The sequence below is a fragment of the Protopterus annectens genome, chromosome 17.part0 (genome assembly GCF_019279795.1).
Source record: "Protopterus annectens isolate FY-2018-M chromosome 17.part0, PAN1.0, whole genome shotgun sequence".
NCBI classification, from domain to species: domain Eukaryota; kingdom Metazoa; phylum Chordata; order Ceratodontiformes; family Protopteridae; genus Protopterus; species Protopterus annectens.
Genome location: NC_056751.1, coordinates 630,609,616 through 630,628,968, shown reverse-complemented (window position 1 = coordinate 630,628,968; position 19,353 = coordinate 630,609,616). Strand labels below are relative to the sequence as shown.

The window sequence follows — 19,353 nt, the reverse complement described above, 5'->3', positions numbered from 1 at the left end:
ACCTCAAGGACGCTTGCTATCACATTTTGATACGTCAAGAGTCCAGGAGTCATTTACGCTTCCGCCTAGGAACCAGTCATTTCCAGTTTCGTGCACTGCCCTTTGGTCTCACCACAGCCCCCAGGGTGTTCACCAAGTGTCTGGCAGTTGTGACAGCTCACCTGAGAAGTCTAGGATTCCAAGTGTTTCCCTATCTAGACGACTGGCTCCTCACTGCCACCTCCAAGCATCTACTGATTCGAGTGCTGATGGCCACAGTAACTTAACTTTGGGTCTCTCGCTGGGAATCACTTTCAGTTGGGAAAAATCTGTGCTGCAGCCATCTGAGCGTATCACCTTTATAGGCGCAGAGTTAGACACAAAAAGGATGCGGGCATTTTTGCCATCAGAAAGCATTCGGGTCCTACAATCTCAGATTCTAAACTTGTTACCCAAGTTTCGAGTTCCTGCCAGACAGATTCTTCAGTTATTGGGCACGATGGCCGCGACTATTCTCCTAGTTCCGTTAGCCAGGCTGCACATGCGGGTTCTGCAATGGCTATTATCGGTTCAATGGTCGTATCAAGATCTTCCCCTGAGCCATTTGGTTCTGATTACGGGCAGTTGTCGTCGGGACCTCAGTTGGTGGATGCGTCGGTCCAACCTGGACCGGGGGCGTCCCTTCGCCCTTCAGCCCCCAGTTGCCACAGTGACCACGGACGCCTCCCAGATAGGGTGGGGGGGGGTCATTATCTGGACAGGTCTGTCCAAGGCACTTGGCAGGATTGGGCGCACCTTCACATCAATGTCCTGGAAATGAGAGCGGTGCTTCTGGTTTTGCAAGCACTTCATCATGCTCTCCCCCAAGGTACTATTGCCATTCTATCCGACAACATGTCGGTAGTTTGGCACATAAACAAGCAGGGCGGAACCAGGTCCTACCCCCTTTGCAGAGAGGCCGAGTGTGGCGCTGGGCCATAGCTACCCAACGTTTCTTAGTAGCAACGCACATTCTGGGGAAAGCCAATGTTATTGCAGACAGGCTCAGCAGGACTCTCCTGTTGCCCCACGAGTGGTCCCTCAACAGACTGGCTGCGCAGATCTTCGCCAAATGGGGTCTCCCTTGTTGCGACTTGTTCGCCAGCCCCAACAATGCGAAGTGCAGAGAGTTCTTCACTTTGACTCCCTCCCAGGGTCAGTTTCCCAGGGACGCTCTAGCCCACAATTGGCACCCTGGTCTGCTTTATGCCTTCCCCCCGATTCCCCTTCTCCCGAAGGTGATTCAGAAGGCTCTTCATGTAGGGAGCGACATGATTTTGGTCGCCCCACACTGGCCCCATCAGGTTTGGTTCCCATTCCTTCAGAAGTATGCGGTACAGGGCCCTTGGATTCTGGACCCAGTGCCGGACCTGTTGTCTCATCAGTCGGGACACACTCATCCGTCCCTCCGGTCGTTGCGACTGGCTGCTTGGTTACTCCACTTCCATCCTTAGTTCGAGATAACTCTCTTTCTTCAGAAGTGATGTACATTTTGTCCTCTTCCCACAAGCCGTCCACTGTTAAGCTGTATTCCAGCAAATGGAAAAGGTTTGCCCTTTGGGCCCAGCAGCGAGGCATTGATCCTCTTACGGCCCCAGTTCCGCAGGTCTTAGAATTTCTAGCTTCATTGTTTCATTCGGGCTCTTCAGTCTCCACAATTAAGGTTCAACTAGCGGCCATCTCTAATTTTCATGTTTCCGTAGAGCCTTCCTTAATGACAAACAGACTTTGCAAGTCCTTTCTTAAGGGAGCTTGGCTCCTCAGGCCTCCTATGGCTCATCCTGTGCCCCCTTGGGACTTAAATTTGGTTCTGGCCTCCTTAACTGCCCGTCCCTTTGAGCCGGCAGCGACTTGTGATATAAAATTTCTGTCTTGGAAAACCCTTCTAGTGGCAATAACGTCTGCTAAGCGGGTTTCAGTGCTTCAGGCTCTCTGTTCTACTCCTCCTTATTTGATTTTTCATAAAGACAGAGTTTCCCTCCGATTGAATCCCTCCATTTTGCCTAAGGTAACATCTCCTTTATGTATTCAGCAATCCTTGGAGCTCACCGTTTTCTTTCCAAATTTTTCTAATTGAGCAGAATATACCTTTCAACAGTTGGATGTTCACAGGCAACTGCGTTTTACTTAGATAGGACCAGTCACACACGAAAATCTAACCAGCTGTTTGTGTCTTTTGCGGAGAATAGGTTAGGTTTACCAGTTGCCAAAACCACCATAGCCAAATGGATTAAGGATTGCATCTCCTTCATTTATTCCCAGTCAGGCAGAGAGTTACCTTTCCCACTCAAGGCTCATTCTACCAGGGCTATGGCCACCTCTGTAGCCTTTCACTCCAAAGGTTCAATAGATGATATTTGTGCGGCTGCTACTTGGTCTTCTCCGCACACCTTCATTTCTCATTATAAGGTTGATGTGGCTTCCCGAGGCAGAGCTTTCTTTGGTTCCGCAGTTCTCAGGACTGTGTTCCAATGAGCCACCCGGGATTTAGGTGCTAAGGACGCTGTCCCATCTGTTATGAATGTAGGCGAGATAGGATCCCATTACATCTTTTAGTTATGTACTTACCATAACTTCGGATGTATGGGATCCATCTCGCCTACATTCATACATACCCACCCTCCTTCCCCCTACCTTTTGGATTTGGAGGAAATATTGCTCTGGCTGAGCTCTTTTCTTGAAGAGCTCTAGTTGGTTACAGTTATTGGTATGTTTTGTTTTTTCTGTACCTGTATGAATGTATGAAAGCGAACAAACAAGATCTGGGGAAGCAGGTGTGTTGCATGCTGGGATAAGGGGAGCCCAGCCAATGAGAGACTTCGTTCTAGTGTATAGTGGCCGAGTCGGAGCCGATGGATCTGCTCCGAACCCATCTGTTATGAATGTAGGCGAGATGGATCCCATACATCCGAAGTTATGGTAAGTACATAACTAAAAATTTCTTGGGCCTGTTCATTTTCAAATAACATTAGACTGCGACATAAGCCATGTATGTGTAATAGTGAGTTGTTATGGAGTTCGTCATCATGATTGAATCTTTTTTACTTCTTTTGAGTCTGTCTTCTCGTCTTTCTGTGTCATACGTACAGAGTAACTGATTGGGCTTTTGTGCCATTCAAGCCAAGTTCAAGATTTTGGAGGTGATTGTCATGACAAGGGCAATGAAGCAATGGTAGACTTGTAATTTCTGTTGCCTGCAGAAGCAGTAGAAATGTAAACCTCAATCTTTACAGGTGATTTCATTTTAGCCTTTAGTTAAAATAGAGAGAAGCTGTCAGATTTTTACAGCAGTCTGCTTTGCGAAGTTTTAACCATTGAGACCATGCTGCTCTCTGCATCATTTTGTCTGTTAATGCCTGGCCGTTGCTCTGTTCTTGAGCTATAATGTTTCCATCTTTTCCTGTTTAGCAGCAAGCTGTTGTACGATAAGTAAGAGTAACTTTCCAAGCACACACCAGTGGCTGATTTCATTCCTCCTTTTGCTACTCAACATCTTGCGACTAGGGATATGTTTCTTTTTGGTGTAATTCATGCTTGATACATTTACTGGAAAGAGTGCAAGAGAGCAGCAAACTGTCTTTTTGTACAGTTGCTTGCAAAATTTAGCTACCTGTGTAGCATAGCAATTACTTTTTGATTGCTTGCTGGTATAAGCAGAGATTTTGAAACCTCATTGCTTATCACGAAAAGTGATTGCTATGAATAGGGGGTGGCTTTCTTTGGATAAGGGACCTAAACCTCAGCACAAAAATAAACAGGACATGCTGGAGGGACAGATTCATTTCCCAGAGGCTCCCCTCACTCTGGAATAGAATCCCAATTCATATTAGACATAGCCCCTCGCTGACCCTCTTCAAGCAAAATCTGGACGCGTGGATGGGAGATCGCAAATTTACCCCTGGGATCTCTTCTGTGTCCCTGCTAGACAGAGGCACAGTAAACTAATCTTAAAAGGGTACCTTCTGTGACCTACGTTAGAGGCACAGTAGTAGTAGCCCCCGGGCTTGTGGAAAATAGGGCCCAGACCGCAGAATCCTTTATAAACGCATTCTATGAACACCTTCAGGAATGCATGGATCATGCGATCCCAAATAAAACCAAGACCCAATCCTCCAAAGGCAGACGTCCTGTCTGGTGGACCCCAGCCATAAACAAACTATACAATAGAAGGAGGAAGCTACTAAATGATAGAGCAAAATCCCAAAAAGGGAAGGCATCACTGATCAGTATTAGCAAAAAACTACGGGCACTCATAAAATTGTCTAAGGTCAGCTTCGAGAGAAAAATTGCACAGGACACCAAGGATAATCACAAGGCTTTCTTTAGTTATGTTAGGAACCTGGGTGGTAATTCCCAGATATGCTCAGAATTAGTCCAAAATGACAAAAAATACACTGAACCCACAGACATTACCAACATCCTAGCTGACAGGTTCAGCGCAAACTCCCACCAAAGGGCAAATATCTATCCCAGCAGAGTGCTGCCCCTGACATCTCAGATGCTCAGGTAAGAGCCGCCCTCTCCAAAGCAAAAACACAACATCAATGGGACCAGGCGATTGTCCCGGGCTGCGTCCTACATGAACTCCAAGAAGAGCTAAACCCAAACATAAAACTACTGTTCAGTCTCAGCCTTACTACAGGATATGTGCCCAAAGAGTGGCGTACAGCAACAGTGGTCCCTCTCCATAAAGGTGGTGCCTCAACGGATCCTGGAAACTATCGCCCCATAAGCCTGACTAGCTTGGTCTGCAAAGCTATGGAAAGATCATCATGGACCTCATAAATAAAGATATTGGGGACCTACAGACACTGGATCCTACCCAGTTCGGCTTTAAGGGCAGATCCTGCCTCTTAAACCTGGTTGATTTCTTTGAAACAGTCACCAAAGCCATTGAAGAGGGGAAGGTGGTCCACACAGCCTACCTGGACCTCAAAAAGCCTTCGATACAATACCCCACTCGGGAATTATAGATAAGCTCACCAGCTTAAATATAAACCCCTATGTCACTAGATGGATTGCTTACTGGCTCAAGGACAGAACCCACATGGTTAGAATTGCTGGAGCCATGTCAGACTCCAAACCAGTTACAAGTGGTGTCCCACAAGGCTCAGTCCTGGGACCTCTCTTGTTCGGTATATATTTCTTGGAGGTACAGGCCAACACGGAAGGACTGTGGCTGACCAAGTTCGCAGATGACTGCAAACTGGGTGCCATAATCGACTCTCCAGCCGACACAAGCATCCTCCAAAAGGGCCTCATAGAAACAGACAACTGGTGCCAGAGCCATGGCCTCAAGCTAAATGCCGAAAAGTGTATAGTCATCCCCTTTGGCAAAAACAAAGTGCCCACAAATTACCACATAGGTGGTAATCCATTAAGTACAGAAGAAGTAATTGGGGACCTGGGAACCCAAGTTGATAGCAGTCTCTCATTTGACAACCACGTGGCCAAAGTGGTTAGAAAAACATTTTATATAGCCCACCTAATCATGAAGGGATTCACATCTAGATCAGGGGAGGTCATCGTGCCTCTTTACCCATCCCTCATCAGGCCCATAATTGAGTACAATGCCCCTTTTGGGATGTACCTTACCAGACACCTGCAGCAACTGTAAAGACCCCAAAAGTACCTCACTAAGAGGATCAAAGGGCTCAAACAGATGCCATATGCTGCCCGGTTAAAGAAACTCCAGCTCTACTCAGTGGCATACCGCCTGTTCAGAGGCGATCTTTGCCTGACGTATAAAGCCATGTCCAACCCGAATTAATGGACATGCTGCACCTCAGAAAATCAAATCCCATCGAGCTCGTGCTCGAGACTTGAACCTCAGCACTGAAATAAATAGGACATGCTGGAGGGACAGATTCATAACCCAGAGGCTCCCTTCACTCTGGAATAAAGTCCCAGTCCAGGTTAGGCAGAGTCCCTCATTGACTCTATTCAAGAGGAATCTTGATGAGTGGATGGGAGATCGTAGGTTTACCCCGGGTATCACTTCTGTGTCACTGCTAGACAGAGGCACAGTATACTAACCTCGAAAAAGGGCATAGCAAAATAAATTTAAAATGGGTGGCGAAAGCCAAACACAGTCTGGTTAGGCTTATAAATGCCCTAGGGCAGATAGCCTAGTATCTACCTATGAACCTCATATGCTATTCTTTTTAACGTGTTAAAACTAGTGTTTGATGCAGATGTGTTCATTTTGCAGTTATGCACACATTGTACTGTATTTGTGCCCATCTTCCAATGCAGCATATGAAATTTGAAGGTAGTTTAAAAAATGAAAATCAGCTTGCAGTTTTTGTTTCTTAAATGCTTAGTTTGCATTGCATAACCTTTGATTGTAAAAGGATTTCAGATAAACAGAAAATATGAGGTAGTGGTTGTCCAAGTAGCTTTTAGAGTACTAACTAACCTTGTCAGTTATAGTAAAATACAGACGTTATCCCATAGAATGATAGAAGGTGTGGACAGAAGTGCTTAATAGATGACATTTGGCCTTATGGCTAAGCTTATGGTGACATTTCTGGCGGAAGTTATGTTTTTGTTTTTGGTGTTGCAGGTCATTTTACCTCAGCAGAGGACCTGAACCTACTTATTGCCAAGAATACTCGTCTTGAGATCTACGTTGTCACAGCAGAAGGACTCCGCCCTGTGAAAGAAGTTGGCATGTATGGGAAGATTGCTGTCATGGAGCTTTTCAGGCCGAAGGTAAAAAGGCCATTAGAAAATAAAATTAAGTAACCAAATCTTTAGTATTGGTGTCTATCCGTGTTTTGTGTTCAGAAACAAAAGGTATATAAGCACATTCATATAACATGTAATGTACACACAGACACATATATACATTCACACACGCACATGAATACATTTTATTTGTTTGCATTAAATTGGAGTAAAGCAGTGATCTATCAGGACCATTTTCAGACCCTACCTTAGGACTGGATACCCTGAGTAAATTTATTTATTTCCAGTTTGTTGACCGGGAAAGTCCACTGGACCCAGTGAGCCCGTTTTCAGTGGAGGCCCGAGGAGAAAAGCTCCAACATAGCAAAATACAGTAAAGATTCAGAATGCAAGTAATTATACAGAATGCAAGTACACAACAGGTGCTCAGTACAAATACAAGATTATATGCAAATCAGAAGTATTTACAATATTTACATAAAAAGCAATTGTAATTATCAAGGTGTTGACATTAGTGAGCTGGAAGCCACGTTTGTAGTAACTTATTGGAACAAGCAGATTTTTGAGGTTGAAAGGTTGCAATGAAAATGGGTAGATTGTTGGTAGGGAGTTAATATAAGTAGATGAGATAAAGCATGGACATTGTAGGGATTAGTAGGGAGGGAAATTAGCTAAGTTGGAAGAATGCAGGTACATTTCTGCATAAAGGAAAGGTAGGAATGAAGCTGTGTTTTGAAGCTTTCCAAGTTTTCCATTATTCTTGGGGTAGGAGGAAGAGAATTCCATTTTTTGGCTAAGGAAAAAGACGAGTAGCTGTCCTGGTGGGCGGTTAGGTTTATGAACAGTGATTAAGTTTAGTTGTGCAGATCTAAGAGTTCTATTTGGAACATAGAGGAGAAGGATGTTTTTGAGGACAGGGCATTTGGTGGGGTTGAAGAGTAGTTTATGAGCTGTGATGAGTTGGAGGTAGTTCAGATAGTTTGGAAGATGTGAGAGTGTTCAATCTCGCCTTTGTTCTTACACATGGGTTCGGAGCCGATCCTCGGCTCCGTGCCGGCCGACTGCAAGCTCTGCATCGAGAAGAAGCTCGAGGACATCTAATACCCACAATCCCCCTCTGCCTTTACCTCAGATCTAGTTTGCCGCTGCTGCAGTACGCATCGCTGGAGACTAGCTCGGGGCTGTTCAGATAAGATTTTTTATCTATTCTGTACTATTTTCAGAAAGTTTCTTTAAATTCTAGTTACTTAAGTAAGAGTAGGTGTGTGAGAGTCAAGAATTCTCTATACTTAGAATAAGTTAACTTGTTAACTTCGAGTTAGAGTTTTTAGGGGCCTACCCTTCTTGGACTTGTGACTAAAACTTTGTAGTCTTGCCTTTTGGCAGTTATTACTGGATTAGACTTGGATTCGACTTCTTTGACTAAAACTTGTGGTAGTCTTGTTTTAGCTTATCAAACAGACTCTTATTCCCGGATTTGACATTTTACTGGATTGGACTCTTTACTGGACTGGACTGTCTTCTCATTTGTTAATATGTCTGAAAAGATGAAATCTGGTTTTAAACGTTGTCAGTGTGGCCAAAAATGTCGGTCACAGACAACCACAGTTCCTGTGTCTAGTGTCTTGGCCCTCTCCACTTACAAGAGGACTGCTCTATTTGTCACTCTTTTAGTGGGAGGGTCATGACAGATAGGCGCAGGAAACTGATGGATAGAGGATTGCTGAAACCCTCTTTCCAGGAGGCTTTGGATGCTTCAGACCAGGCATCCAAGTCTTGAAGGGTCGGCGTCGGAGCCAAAGACATCGGCTCCGAGCTCTTGAGTCTAGTTAGATCACCGGTTCCACAGACTTTGGGGCGAGTGTTCAACTGTTGGCAGTTTCGAGCCTCGAGTCTTGGAACGGTGACGGAGCTCCCTCCACCGACTCTGTTGAGGTCGGCTCCGTCTTCGATCCCCGACTCGTTCTTCTAGAGCCCTTTCCGACACCGTGGACCGTGTGGTGCAGAAACTTATGGAGCATCGGCCCTGTCAAGCTTATTCGGTCTCCTCTCAGTTGATGTCGAGACTTGAAGGCCTGCCACTATCTCCATCTGTTCCTCCTCCGAGACCTGTTCAGTCTTGGAGCCGGAAGAAGCTGACGTGATGATTGTGGAGCCCTCGGTGCCAGAACCATCTTTTTCTCGGTCGGCACCGTTTACCTCGTCTCCATCCGATCCGGTACGGAGTCTCGGGCCCAAGATCTGTCCTTGGTTCCGGGACGAGTCGGACCGATGTTTGATTCCGACTCTCCCTCTCAGGGCCTCGGCACGGATCGATTCGGTTCCGTCCTCGGGTCGGTGCCTTCGGTTCCTGTTTGGGGATTCTTCCCATTTCTTGAACCGGGGATACCTCGACTCGGGACCCGGGGCCTTCGACCTCATGAGGAAGGTGTTGTCTCATGTAGCCACCACATCAGCAGGTACAGCTTCTCCTCCCCACAAAGGACCGTTATCCTCCTCTGCACCCACGGCCACGTCCAAGCGTCGGGCACCAGTGTCTCAGCCACCCTGGAGGTGCCCCTCTTCCTCGGAGGCTTCTTGGATGCTCCCCACGAAGAAGTTCCTAGGAAAAGACTGTGTAAGAGGAGACACTTGGATTCTCCACAAGAATCCTTGACATCTGATACTGACTTAGATGAGTCAGAAGGGTCCCCTAAGTCACCTTCAGAGGATGTCTCTTTTCTGACATCTTGGAGATCCTTAAACAGAGGTGACTGGCAAGCCCTCCCCTTCTGAGGATGAGTCAGTTTTGCTGAAGGCATTTGGTGCCGTCCTTCCTCCTCCTGGGTCACTCCGCCCTTTGATGAGTTAATGGAATTAATTGCTCGAAGGCGTGGGAGACTCCTGACAGTGGAACCTGTCCCTAGGAAGCCAAATAAGTACATCACGGCACCACAGGACAAAGCTTACCTTACCAAAGGAGTTCCAGTAGGCGCCATGGTGGTGGCAGCTGCCACGAAAAGGAGATGTCGGAGTCTTCCTCATCTGTCCATCCGCCTAACAAAGATTCTAGGACCATGGACAGATATGGGAAGCGCATTTTCAGTTCAGCGGCTTTCTCTATCGTTCCCTGAACTATTTGACCCATTTTACCGCGTTTACAGAGGGATCTAGTCAAAGAGCTGGGAGATACCCGCCAGGGTGCTACAGATGCCGCTGTCGCAGAGAAAGTTACAGCGCATCTCAACACCCTTCGTCCATTGTGAACTTCGTCCATGAGGCTGATATCCTATGCAGCGAAGGATCGAAATAGGGCAGCGGCTTCAGCGATTGCTCTTCGTAGGCAATCCTGGATGCGCTTATGTTCGTTCTTGGAAGCCTTCAAGTCTTCCTTTACTAACGCCCCATTTGATGGAGCCACACTTTTGGCCCTAAAGTAAAGGAGACCCTTACCTGTTGTGAACAGGAGGGAAAGACTCTGTCTGCTGTCAGTCCGTTTTCCACCCTTCCAGACCGTACCCCAAAGGGCAACGTGGTGGGAAAATGTGGTTTCGAAACCTCAAGGATCTTTTCCAAACACACAGGGTGATGCCCCTCTAGAGGCAGAGGGGGCAGAGGTGGAAGACGCCGCCCTGGCGGCAGAGGGATCCGCAAAACCAAGGTGACAGGGATAACCTCCTGGCAAACCTTTCAGCACTCCTGAGAGGAGGCCCGACTGTCCTGCTCTGGAGGCAGTCGGGGTCGCTAGCTTTATACCCTCAGGCCTGGCAAAACCTTTCTTCAGACAATTGGGTAAAAGCGTTGTTACCAGAGGTTACAAAATCCCATTTCTATCCACCCCATTCCAAAGAAAAACTCCCAGATGTACCACCCCATCTGCGAGACCCAGCAGCTACAGAAATTTCAAAGCTGCTAAGAAAAAGAGTCATCCAACCAGTCCCAGCGGACCAAATAGGATTCGGAACTTACTCAAGGTTCTTTTTAGTTCCAAAGAAAACAGGGGACTGGAGGCCAATTCTGGACCTAAGTCATCTCAGCACCTTTGTCAAGAAGGAAAAGTTCGAATGGTCACGCTTCAATCGATCCTTCCATTCTTACGGAAGGACGACTGGATGTGCTCAATAGATCTGAAGGGCACATACTACCACATCAAAATGGCCAGGCGTCCAGAGATCACTTGCGCTTCGGCTGGGAGCCAGTCACTATCAGTTCGAGCCCTGCCCTTTGGCCTGACCACAGCCCCCAGGGTCTTCACCAAATGCATGGCAGTGGTAGCGTCTCATCTGAGGCCTAGGATTCCAGGTGTTTCCGTATCTGGACGACTGGCTCCTGTCTGCCACCACCAGGCGTCAACTGATACAAGCCAGGGATTACTCCCTACAACTTTGTACACACCTTGGCATTTCAGTAAATTTGAAAAATCTTTGCTACAGCCATCACAGCATATCTTATTTATAGGAGGCGGAATTGGATGCAGCGTCAGTTAGTTCTAAAACTTCCGACAGAAAGAATACTAGCACTTCAATTCAACATTTCCCTTCTGCTGTCGTCCAGAAAATCCCCAGCAAAATTGTTCTGAAAGTTTTGGGTCTCATGGCAGCTTCTCTCATAGCAATACCATTGGGAAGACTGCACATGAGAGTGCTACAATAGCTTCTATTTGCACAATGGTCATTCCAACAACTTCCACTGACTCACGAAATGTTGATAGCGAAAACATGCAAATCACACCTAATGTGGTGGTTACAGACTTGCAACCTATCCGCGGAAGACCATTTGTGCTACCCACACCGTCAGCGGCGATAACCACGGACGCTTCCCTGATAGGGTGGGGGGGCATCTTTCAGGGACAGACAGTCCAAGGCGAATGGACCAATCTGGAGTACAATCTGCACATCAATGTTCTGGAGTTGAGGGCAGTGTTTTGGCGTTGCAACACTTTGCTCCCCTTCTTCCTCCAGGGACCATTGCAGTTGAGACAGACAACATGTCCGTAGTCTGGTACATAAACAAGCAAGGGGGAACCAGGTCCTACCAACTATGCAGAGAGGCCATGAGAATTTGGCAATGGGCAGAGTCCACGGTTAAGCTTTCTGATGCAACGCACATCCCGGGGTCATCCAACGTCATAGCCGACAGGCTGAGCAGAACAATACTATTGCCTCACGAGTGGTCCCACAAACAGTCAGTTCTTGGAAAAGATTTTGCAAATGGGGCCAGCCTACCTGCGATCTGTTTGCGTCTCCAATGAGCGCCAAATGCAGGAGCTACTTTGCCCTATTACCCCTCAGGGATGTCCCAAAGGGACTGGTGCACGATTGGCCCCGGGTCTCCTATATGCTTTTCCGCCATTTCCCCTGATTACAAAGTTTCTGCAGAAAGCAAACAACCTTCAGAGGACTATAATTCTCATTGCTCCGTTCTGGCCTCGTCAAATTTGGTTCCCCTTTCTCTTGCATCACCGCATTCGGGGACCTTGGATGCTGGACCCAGAGCCAGATCTACTGACTCACTCGTCAGGAGTTCCTCACCCATCCCTGGAATCTCTCCATCTAGCAGCTTGGCTGCTCCTTCCTTTAGCCAGGTCAATTCCCGTTACATCGGGTTCAAGATATTTTGGTAGCTTCTCATAAAGTTTCCACTACAAAGACTTATACTAGTAAATGGAAGCGTTTTGTCTTCTGGGAGTCACATCAGTTGGACCCTGTTACAGCTCCGTTGAATAAGGTCTTAGAATTTCTAACGAATTATTTCAGGAAGGAGCTTCTCCGGCTACCTTAAGAGTACAGTTGGCTGCCATTTCTAGCTATCATATAGAAGAAAGTGGTGCACCTATTATGGCTCACAGACTCTGTAAAGCCTTTTAAAAGGTTCCTTTCATATCAGACCACCAGTCAGAAGCCCGACATCACCGTGGAATTTAAATTTATTGCTCTCTAAATTGATGCTACCACCCTTTGAACCAGCTTCAAGTTGCACTTTGAAATTTTGTCATGGAAAACATTATTTCTAGTGGCTATTACATCGGCTAGGGATTGTCTGAGCTGCAGGCCCTTCGGTCAAACATCCCTATTTAATTTTTCATTCTGACAGAGTATCCCTACGGACTAATCCATCCTTTCTTCCCAAGGTTTGTTCTACTAGTAATATTAATCAGTCCATTGAATTACCCACCTTCTTTAAAGACCACTCTAATAAATTAGAGTATATGTTGCACAAATTGGACGTCCATAGACAACTCAGATTTTATTTGGATAGAACAAAAGATCACAGGAAATCTGATCAGCTATTTATAGCTTTTGCTGACAGCAGAAAGGGTCTTGCAGTTACGAAACGAACTCTTTCTAAGTGGCTAACTGATCGTATCATTTATGTTTATGAAAATTCTGATCAAACATTATCAGCAAAACCCAGAGGACATTCTACCAGATCAATTTCTACATCTTTGGCTCATGCAGCTCGTTTACCTTTAGACATCATTTGTGCGGCTGCTACTTGGGCTAAACCACATACATTTATTTCTCATTACAAAGTGGACAGGGTTTCTAGGGATAGGGCAACCTTTGGTTCCACTGTGCTCAAGAACGTTCTCCCTTGAGTTCCTCAGGATCATGGAGCTAGGGACGCTACACATGTGTAAGAACAAAGGCGAGATTGAACACTCTCACATAAAGAAGTTATGTCCTTACCATAACGTTCCATGTGGAGTGTTCATCTCGCTGGTTACACTCCCACCCTCCCCCTTAGGAAGAGCGTTCGATTTGGTGCCTGGTCTGGAGTATTCTCCTTCTGCTGTTGCAGTGTTGGTGTTGCTATCATACCCTTGGTATGTTTGTATATATGTAATTATGTATATAGTTTGGCATGTATGCGTGATTGTTGTCTGGTTTGCTTGCAAACTAGATCTGAGGTAAAGGCAGAGGGGGATTGTGGGTATTAGATGTCCTCGAGCTTCTTCTCGATGCAGAGCTTGCAGTCGGCCGGCACGGAGCCGAGGATCGGCTCCGAACCCATGTGTAATAACCAAGGCGAGATGAACACTCCACATGGAACGTTATGGTAAGGACATAACTTCTTTTTCTAGCCAATTTAGAGAGTGAAGTGCAAGACAGTGGTGGGAGGAGTTTTTGGGGTTGGTGGCAAATTTGGAGATTTTGTTACAACAGTTTTCTAATTTGGGGTGATGGCTGTAAGTAGTTTTTGTGTTTAAATTACCTGTTTAACTGTTGTAGGCCATGCAGTCAAGTGTGATAGCCATTTCTGTGCATTTAAAGTGTTTTTTTGATTGTATCTGCTTTATTTTCTGAAAAAATATATATACTTGTTTTCCTGCCTTTCTAAGCTAGTATAGTCCAGTTTTCAGGTTAGTGCTGAATTCAGGGCCCTGTTACAAGTTTCTGTGTTTGCCCATATTTTACTTGGATAGAAGGAAGTTTGTCTGTTCACTGTGAGAGAGGGAGCTCTGAGCAGCCTATCTATCCTTGGAGGAGTGGTTTCAGTCAAGAAATTAGTAGTTTATTGGCCATTTTGGGCTAATTTCTATCCCTTTCATTTCCCTGCTATAAAACCCACATTTGCGCAGTTTTGCATGCCAGGCAGCACCATTTAGCTAGGGTATAACTATTCCCGGCTCCACAAAGTCTACTCTTCAATTTTTCCCTTGGAACTAGACAAACTTTCAACTTAAGCACTCAAACCATTCGCTTCTTATACCGGCACTTGCTCAAAACTCATAGCAAGCACTAATAAACCTTAGCACTAGACCCCCCCCAATAATGTAGAGAAGGACAAGGCTCATTATTCGACCTTACTAGCCAATCAGTAAAACAGTTCACTGTACCTATCCAGGCATGTCCAAAGGGCAGTTTCAGGTGTACTCTCCTTTCCAACTGGTGAATATGGGCATTTTGAGGCAATGTTACAATTGCCTCATGTACACAGACAACCCTCTCCTACTTCCACCAAACACTAATACATGCGAGAGATGCAATTATACAGCCAAACTGGAGGCTAAGCTCTCTCAACCCAAGACTGGACCAGGCAGTCAAGGGGAGAAGGGAATTACTTGCATCACACCACCAGGCTCACAAAGACCTATGAAACCAGCACCGGCAAAAAAACACACACAAATACACGAAAACATACTCGGAGGCTCTAAATAAAAAATCTGCAGAAGCAACAGAGACCTCCAAAGCAGACATCCAAGCAACCTCCACCTCCCCCCAACACAAACCATGAAACACATACTTCACAAATCCAGTGTGCCACACAATCACAGCCCTTAAGGCAAAATAATATACCCAACACACTAGTAATAGGTGACTGTATAGTCAGGCACACTGACGTCCCACTCACTAGGTTGAACAAGGAGAAGGTTACTGTTAGCTGCCTGTCAGGTGCCAGGATCCGCCACATAACACAAGCACTCGGGTCACTCCAGAAAAAGTACAAATGTGACTCTGTCCTTGTCCATGTTGGTGTGAATGACCTGAGCCGTACCTCCCTGGACTACATGAAAAGAGACATGGAGGAGCTCTCTGATCACGTAGCCCAGGCCAGTATGACCCTGACCCTGAGTAGCATCCCGCCTTCACCAAGAATGATACCACGGTATAGAGAGAAAAATATCAATTTCAACAATTGGCTAAGCTTCTGGTGTCATTCAAAGGAGCTCCAGTGTCTGTCAGCCTGGGACAACATGCTCGACAAGCCACGCTGCTTCGCTAGAGACGGCTTGCACCTGTCATCCTTGGGCTTTTGAATACTGGCCAAGGCTCTTGCCACCCCCATAGTGCCTTTTTTAGGCAAGGCTCAAAAGACAAACCCACTGCCATAAATAGCACAAGTAACAAAAAACTTGAGGGTAATGCTACACAGTGCCAGAAGTCTAAACCTCAAAATGCATGCACTCGAGGCACTCCTCAGTATGGAGAAAATCGATATATGTGCAGTAACAAAAACCTGGCTTAAGGCTCCAGAGAGCACCCCAGCACTACCAGGCTACAACTCATACCATTCATTTCGGCCTCAAAACCCGGACCGAAATACAAAAGGCAGGGGAGTATCCATATTCATCCAAACCTCCAGGTTAGTGGCACAGCACGATGCTTCAGAGATCATCCACGTGCAACTAACAATGGGCAAAACTGCTGTTCAAATTATAGCTTACTACTGATCACCTACCATGTCCCAGGACCCCCACTCCGCATTCTTGGAAACATAAAGGTCCTACCAAAAACACCCTGATATTGGGTGAGTTCAATTACCCAAACATTAACTAGAACTACTCAAGTACAAACTCCCTTGCCCAACATTTCCTAGAATTTATAAACTCAAACGCTGTGGATCAACTGGTCAACACCTCCACTATAGGTGACAACATATTGGACCTGGTCATCACCAACATGGGCAACTGATGTTCCACAGCGGAGGTCAACCCCTCGCTGGTTAGAACTGACGATAAATTAATTACTCTGGATATCCACATTTCCCCACCACCCCCGGTCAAAGAAACCACTGTGAAAAACTTTTCAAAAGCAAATTTCATGTTACTTAAGACCGAGGTGGGAAGTTTCAAAGCCCCCATGCTAAAGGATAACGCTGTCCAAGCTGCAAAATCCTTTACTAATTCCCTCTACGGGCACCTACAAGAATGCATGGACCAAGACTCAGTCCTCCAAGAAAAGGAAACCAGTCTGGTGGACCCCTGCCATAAACAAGCTATATAATAGAAGGAGGAAACTAGTACAGAAAAGAGTAAAATCCCAAGAAGGAAAAACATCCCTGATCAGTATCAGCAGGAAACTACGTTCCCTCATAAAATCATCCAAGGTTAGCTTCGAAAGAAAAATTGCCATGGACTGCAAAGATGACCACAAGGCATTCTTTAGCTATGTCAAGAATCTAAGTGGCAATTCTCAGATCTGCTCGGAGTTAGTTTAGAATGGCATAAAATACACTGAACCGACTGATATAGCCAACATCCTGACAGGTTCATTGCAAACTTCACCCCCCCTCTCACCCCCAAAAGGGCCCATAACTATACCAGAAGAATGTAGTGCCCCTAAATCACAGACACTCAGGTTAAAACAGCCCTCTCCAAAGCCAAAAACACAGCATCAATTGGACCAGATGGTGTCCTAGGCTGTGTCCTACATGAGCTCAAAGATGAACTAACCTCTCACCTAAACACACTGTTTAAACTCAGCCTCTACATAAGCTACTTGCCCACAGAGTGGCTCACAGCAACGGTTATTCCACTCCCAAAGGTGGAGCCACAATGGACCCCGGGAACTATCGCCCTGTAAGCCTGACTAGCTTGGTCTGCAAAGCTATTGAGCGCGTCATCATGGATCTCATTAAGAGACATTGGAAACCTCCAAACACTGGACCTTACCCAGTTCGGCTTTAAGGGCAGATCATGCCTCCTAAACCTGGTGGACTTCTTTGAGACAGTTACCAAGGCTATAGACGAGGGAAAGGTGGTCCACACAGCGTACCTAGACCTTGCAAAAGCCTTCGACACCATTCCCCACTCGGGTATTATAGACAAGCTCACCAGCCTGAACATAAACTCCTACGTCACGAGATGGGCTGCCAACTGGCTCACGGACAGAACCCACATGGTAAGTGTTGAGGGGAGCTAGGTCTGACTCTAACCCCGTTACAAGTGGCATCCCCCAGGGCTCAGTCCTAGGACCCCTCCTGTTCGGCATATACTTCTCAGAGGTTACAGACAAGCACAGGAGGAGTATGGCTTACCAAGTTCACAGACTACTGCAAACTAGGGGCTATAATTGACTCTCTGGCTGACACAGGCATCCTCCAAAAGGGTCTCACTGAGACGGATACCTGGTGTCAAAATCATGGCCTCAAGCTAAATACCAAAACGTGCATAGTCATCCCCTTTGGAAAAAACAAAGTAACCACAAACTACCACATAGGTGGTAGCCCCCTAAATACGGAAGACGTAATAAGGGATCTGGGGACTCAAGTCGATAGTAACCTCTCCTTTGATAATCACATTGCCAAAGTGGTTAGAAAATCCTTCTATGTGGCCCACCTAATCACAAAAAGGGTTTGCATCCAGATCGAAAGAGGTCATTGGGCCCTCCATGCATCACTCATCAGACCCATCATAGAGTACAATGCCCCATTTGGGATGTACCTTACAAGACACCTGCAACAACTGGAAAGACCACAGAAGTACCTCACCAAAGAGGATCACTGGCCTCAAGCATATGCCCTTTGCAGCTCGACTGAAGATACTCCAGCTGTACTCTGTTGCATACCGCATACTCAGAGGTGATCTCTGCCTGATGTACAAGGCCATGTCCAACCCAGAATTGATGGACATGCTCCATCTAAAGAAAACTATATCCCCTCGAGCCACACGCTCCAGGGATCTAAACCTCACCACAACAATAAATAAGACGTGTTGGAGGGATAGATTCCTGTCCAAGAGACTTCCCATTCTCTGGAACAAGATTCCAATCTACATTAGGCAGAGCTCCTCGCTAACCCTCTTCAAGATAAACCTTGCCGAGTGGATGGGAAACCAAGTTTACCCCAGGGATCACTTCAATGGTTCTGCTGGACAGAGGCACAGGGAACTAATCTAAGGGGGCGGCGAAAGCCATCACATTCTGGCTAGGCTTATAAATGCCTTCGAGCAGATAGCCTGGTACCTACTTATGAACCTACAGAGTGGTTAGAAGGGGTGCGCTGTACATTAGGGAGGGAAGGAGGTAAGTGGAAGCGAGAGTACGTTTGGTGTGAGGTGAGAGGAAGCGATTGTTCCTGTATAGCATACCCAGTTTTTGGTGGGTTTTCTTTATATTTTGAAGTATATGGTTGTCAAATTTTAGGTGCTCATCTATAGTTAAACCAAGTAATTTAACATGGGGAAGGGTGACTTTGATAGTAGTTATTTTGGCTTAGAACTTGGAAAGAGCTTATGTCAAGAGTGAAGGATTTTGATGGTGGGAATATTAATATTTTTGATTTGTTTGCATTTAGGGAAAGGTGGTTTTAGAGCATCCAGGCTTCAATGGTTGAGAAGGCAGTCTGGGTCTTTGATAGAAGTTCAGGGAGATTTGAGGCAGAGCAGACTCAAGTTGAGTCGTCTGCATATTGGATTACTTTAGCATTAGGAATAGCAGAGTGAAAGATATTGATAAAGATATTGAACAGCATTGGTTTAAGAATGGATCCATGAGGTATGCCGGTGGGGGTATGGAAAAAAGGAGAGATACTTTTTCTCCATTTTACCGCCTGAGATCTGTCAGACAGGTAGTTTGAGAAGCAGGAGAGAGTATTTTGAGAGAGATTTAGATTTAAGAGATGGCTCAAAAGATGGGTATGGGAAACTGTATTAAATGCTTTGGAGACATCCAGAAGCACTGTAGAAACTATTTCTCCAGAATCTTGGGCTCAATTGACTGCATCTAAGAATGAGATGAGAGCTGTTGTAGTACTATGCCTGGGTCGGAAACCATGTTGGGTTGGGGTGAGGAGATGGTTTTGAGTTAGGAAACGCATAAGTTGGAGATGAACGCATTTTTCTAGGATTTTGGAGATTGGGGAGAGGATAGCTATGGGGCAGAAGTTTGAGATGTTGGTGTTTTTGCCACCTTTGTGGAGAGGTAGAGTATAGGCTATAAGCCA

The 19,353-nt window shown here is 46.0% G+C and overlaps 1 protein-coding gene across 1 annotated transcript in view; it reads left to right on the top strand.

Moving 5' to 3' along the window:
* DDB1 (damage specific DNA binding protein 1) overlaps positions 1 to 19,353 on the top strand; it is a 2,836,764-nt gene that overhangs the window by 72,170 nt on the left and 2,745,241 nt on the right. Inside the window, exon 2 of the mRNA XM_044059793.1 lies at positions 6,584 to 6,732. Coding sequence (XP_043915728.1) covers positions 6,584 to 6,732 — 149 coding nt within the window. The remainder of the gene's footprint in view (positions 1 to 6,583; positions 6,733 to 19,353) is intronic.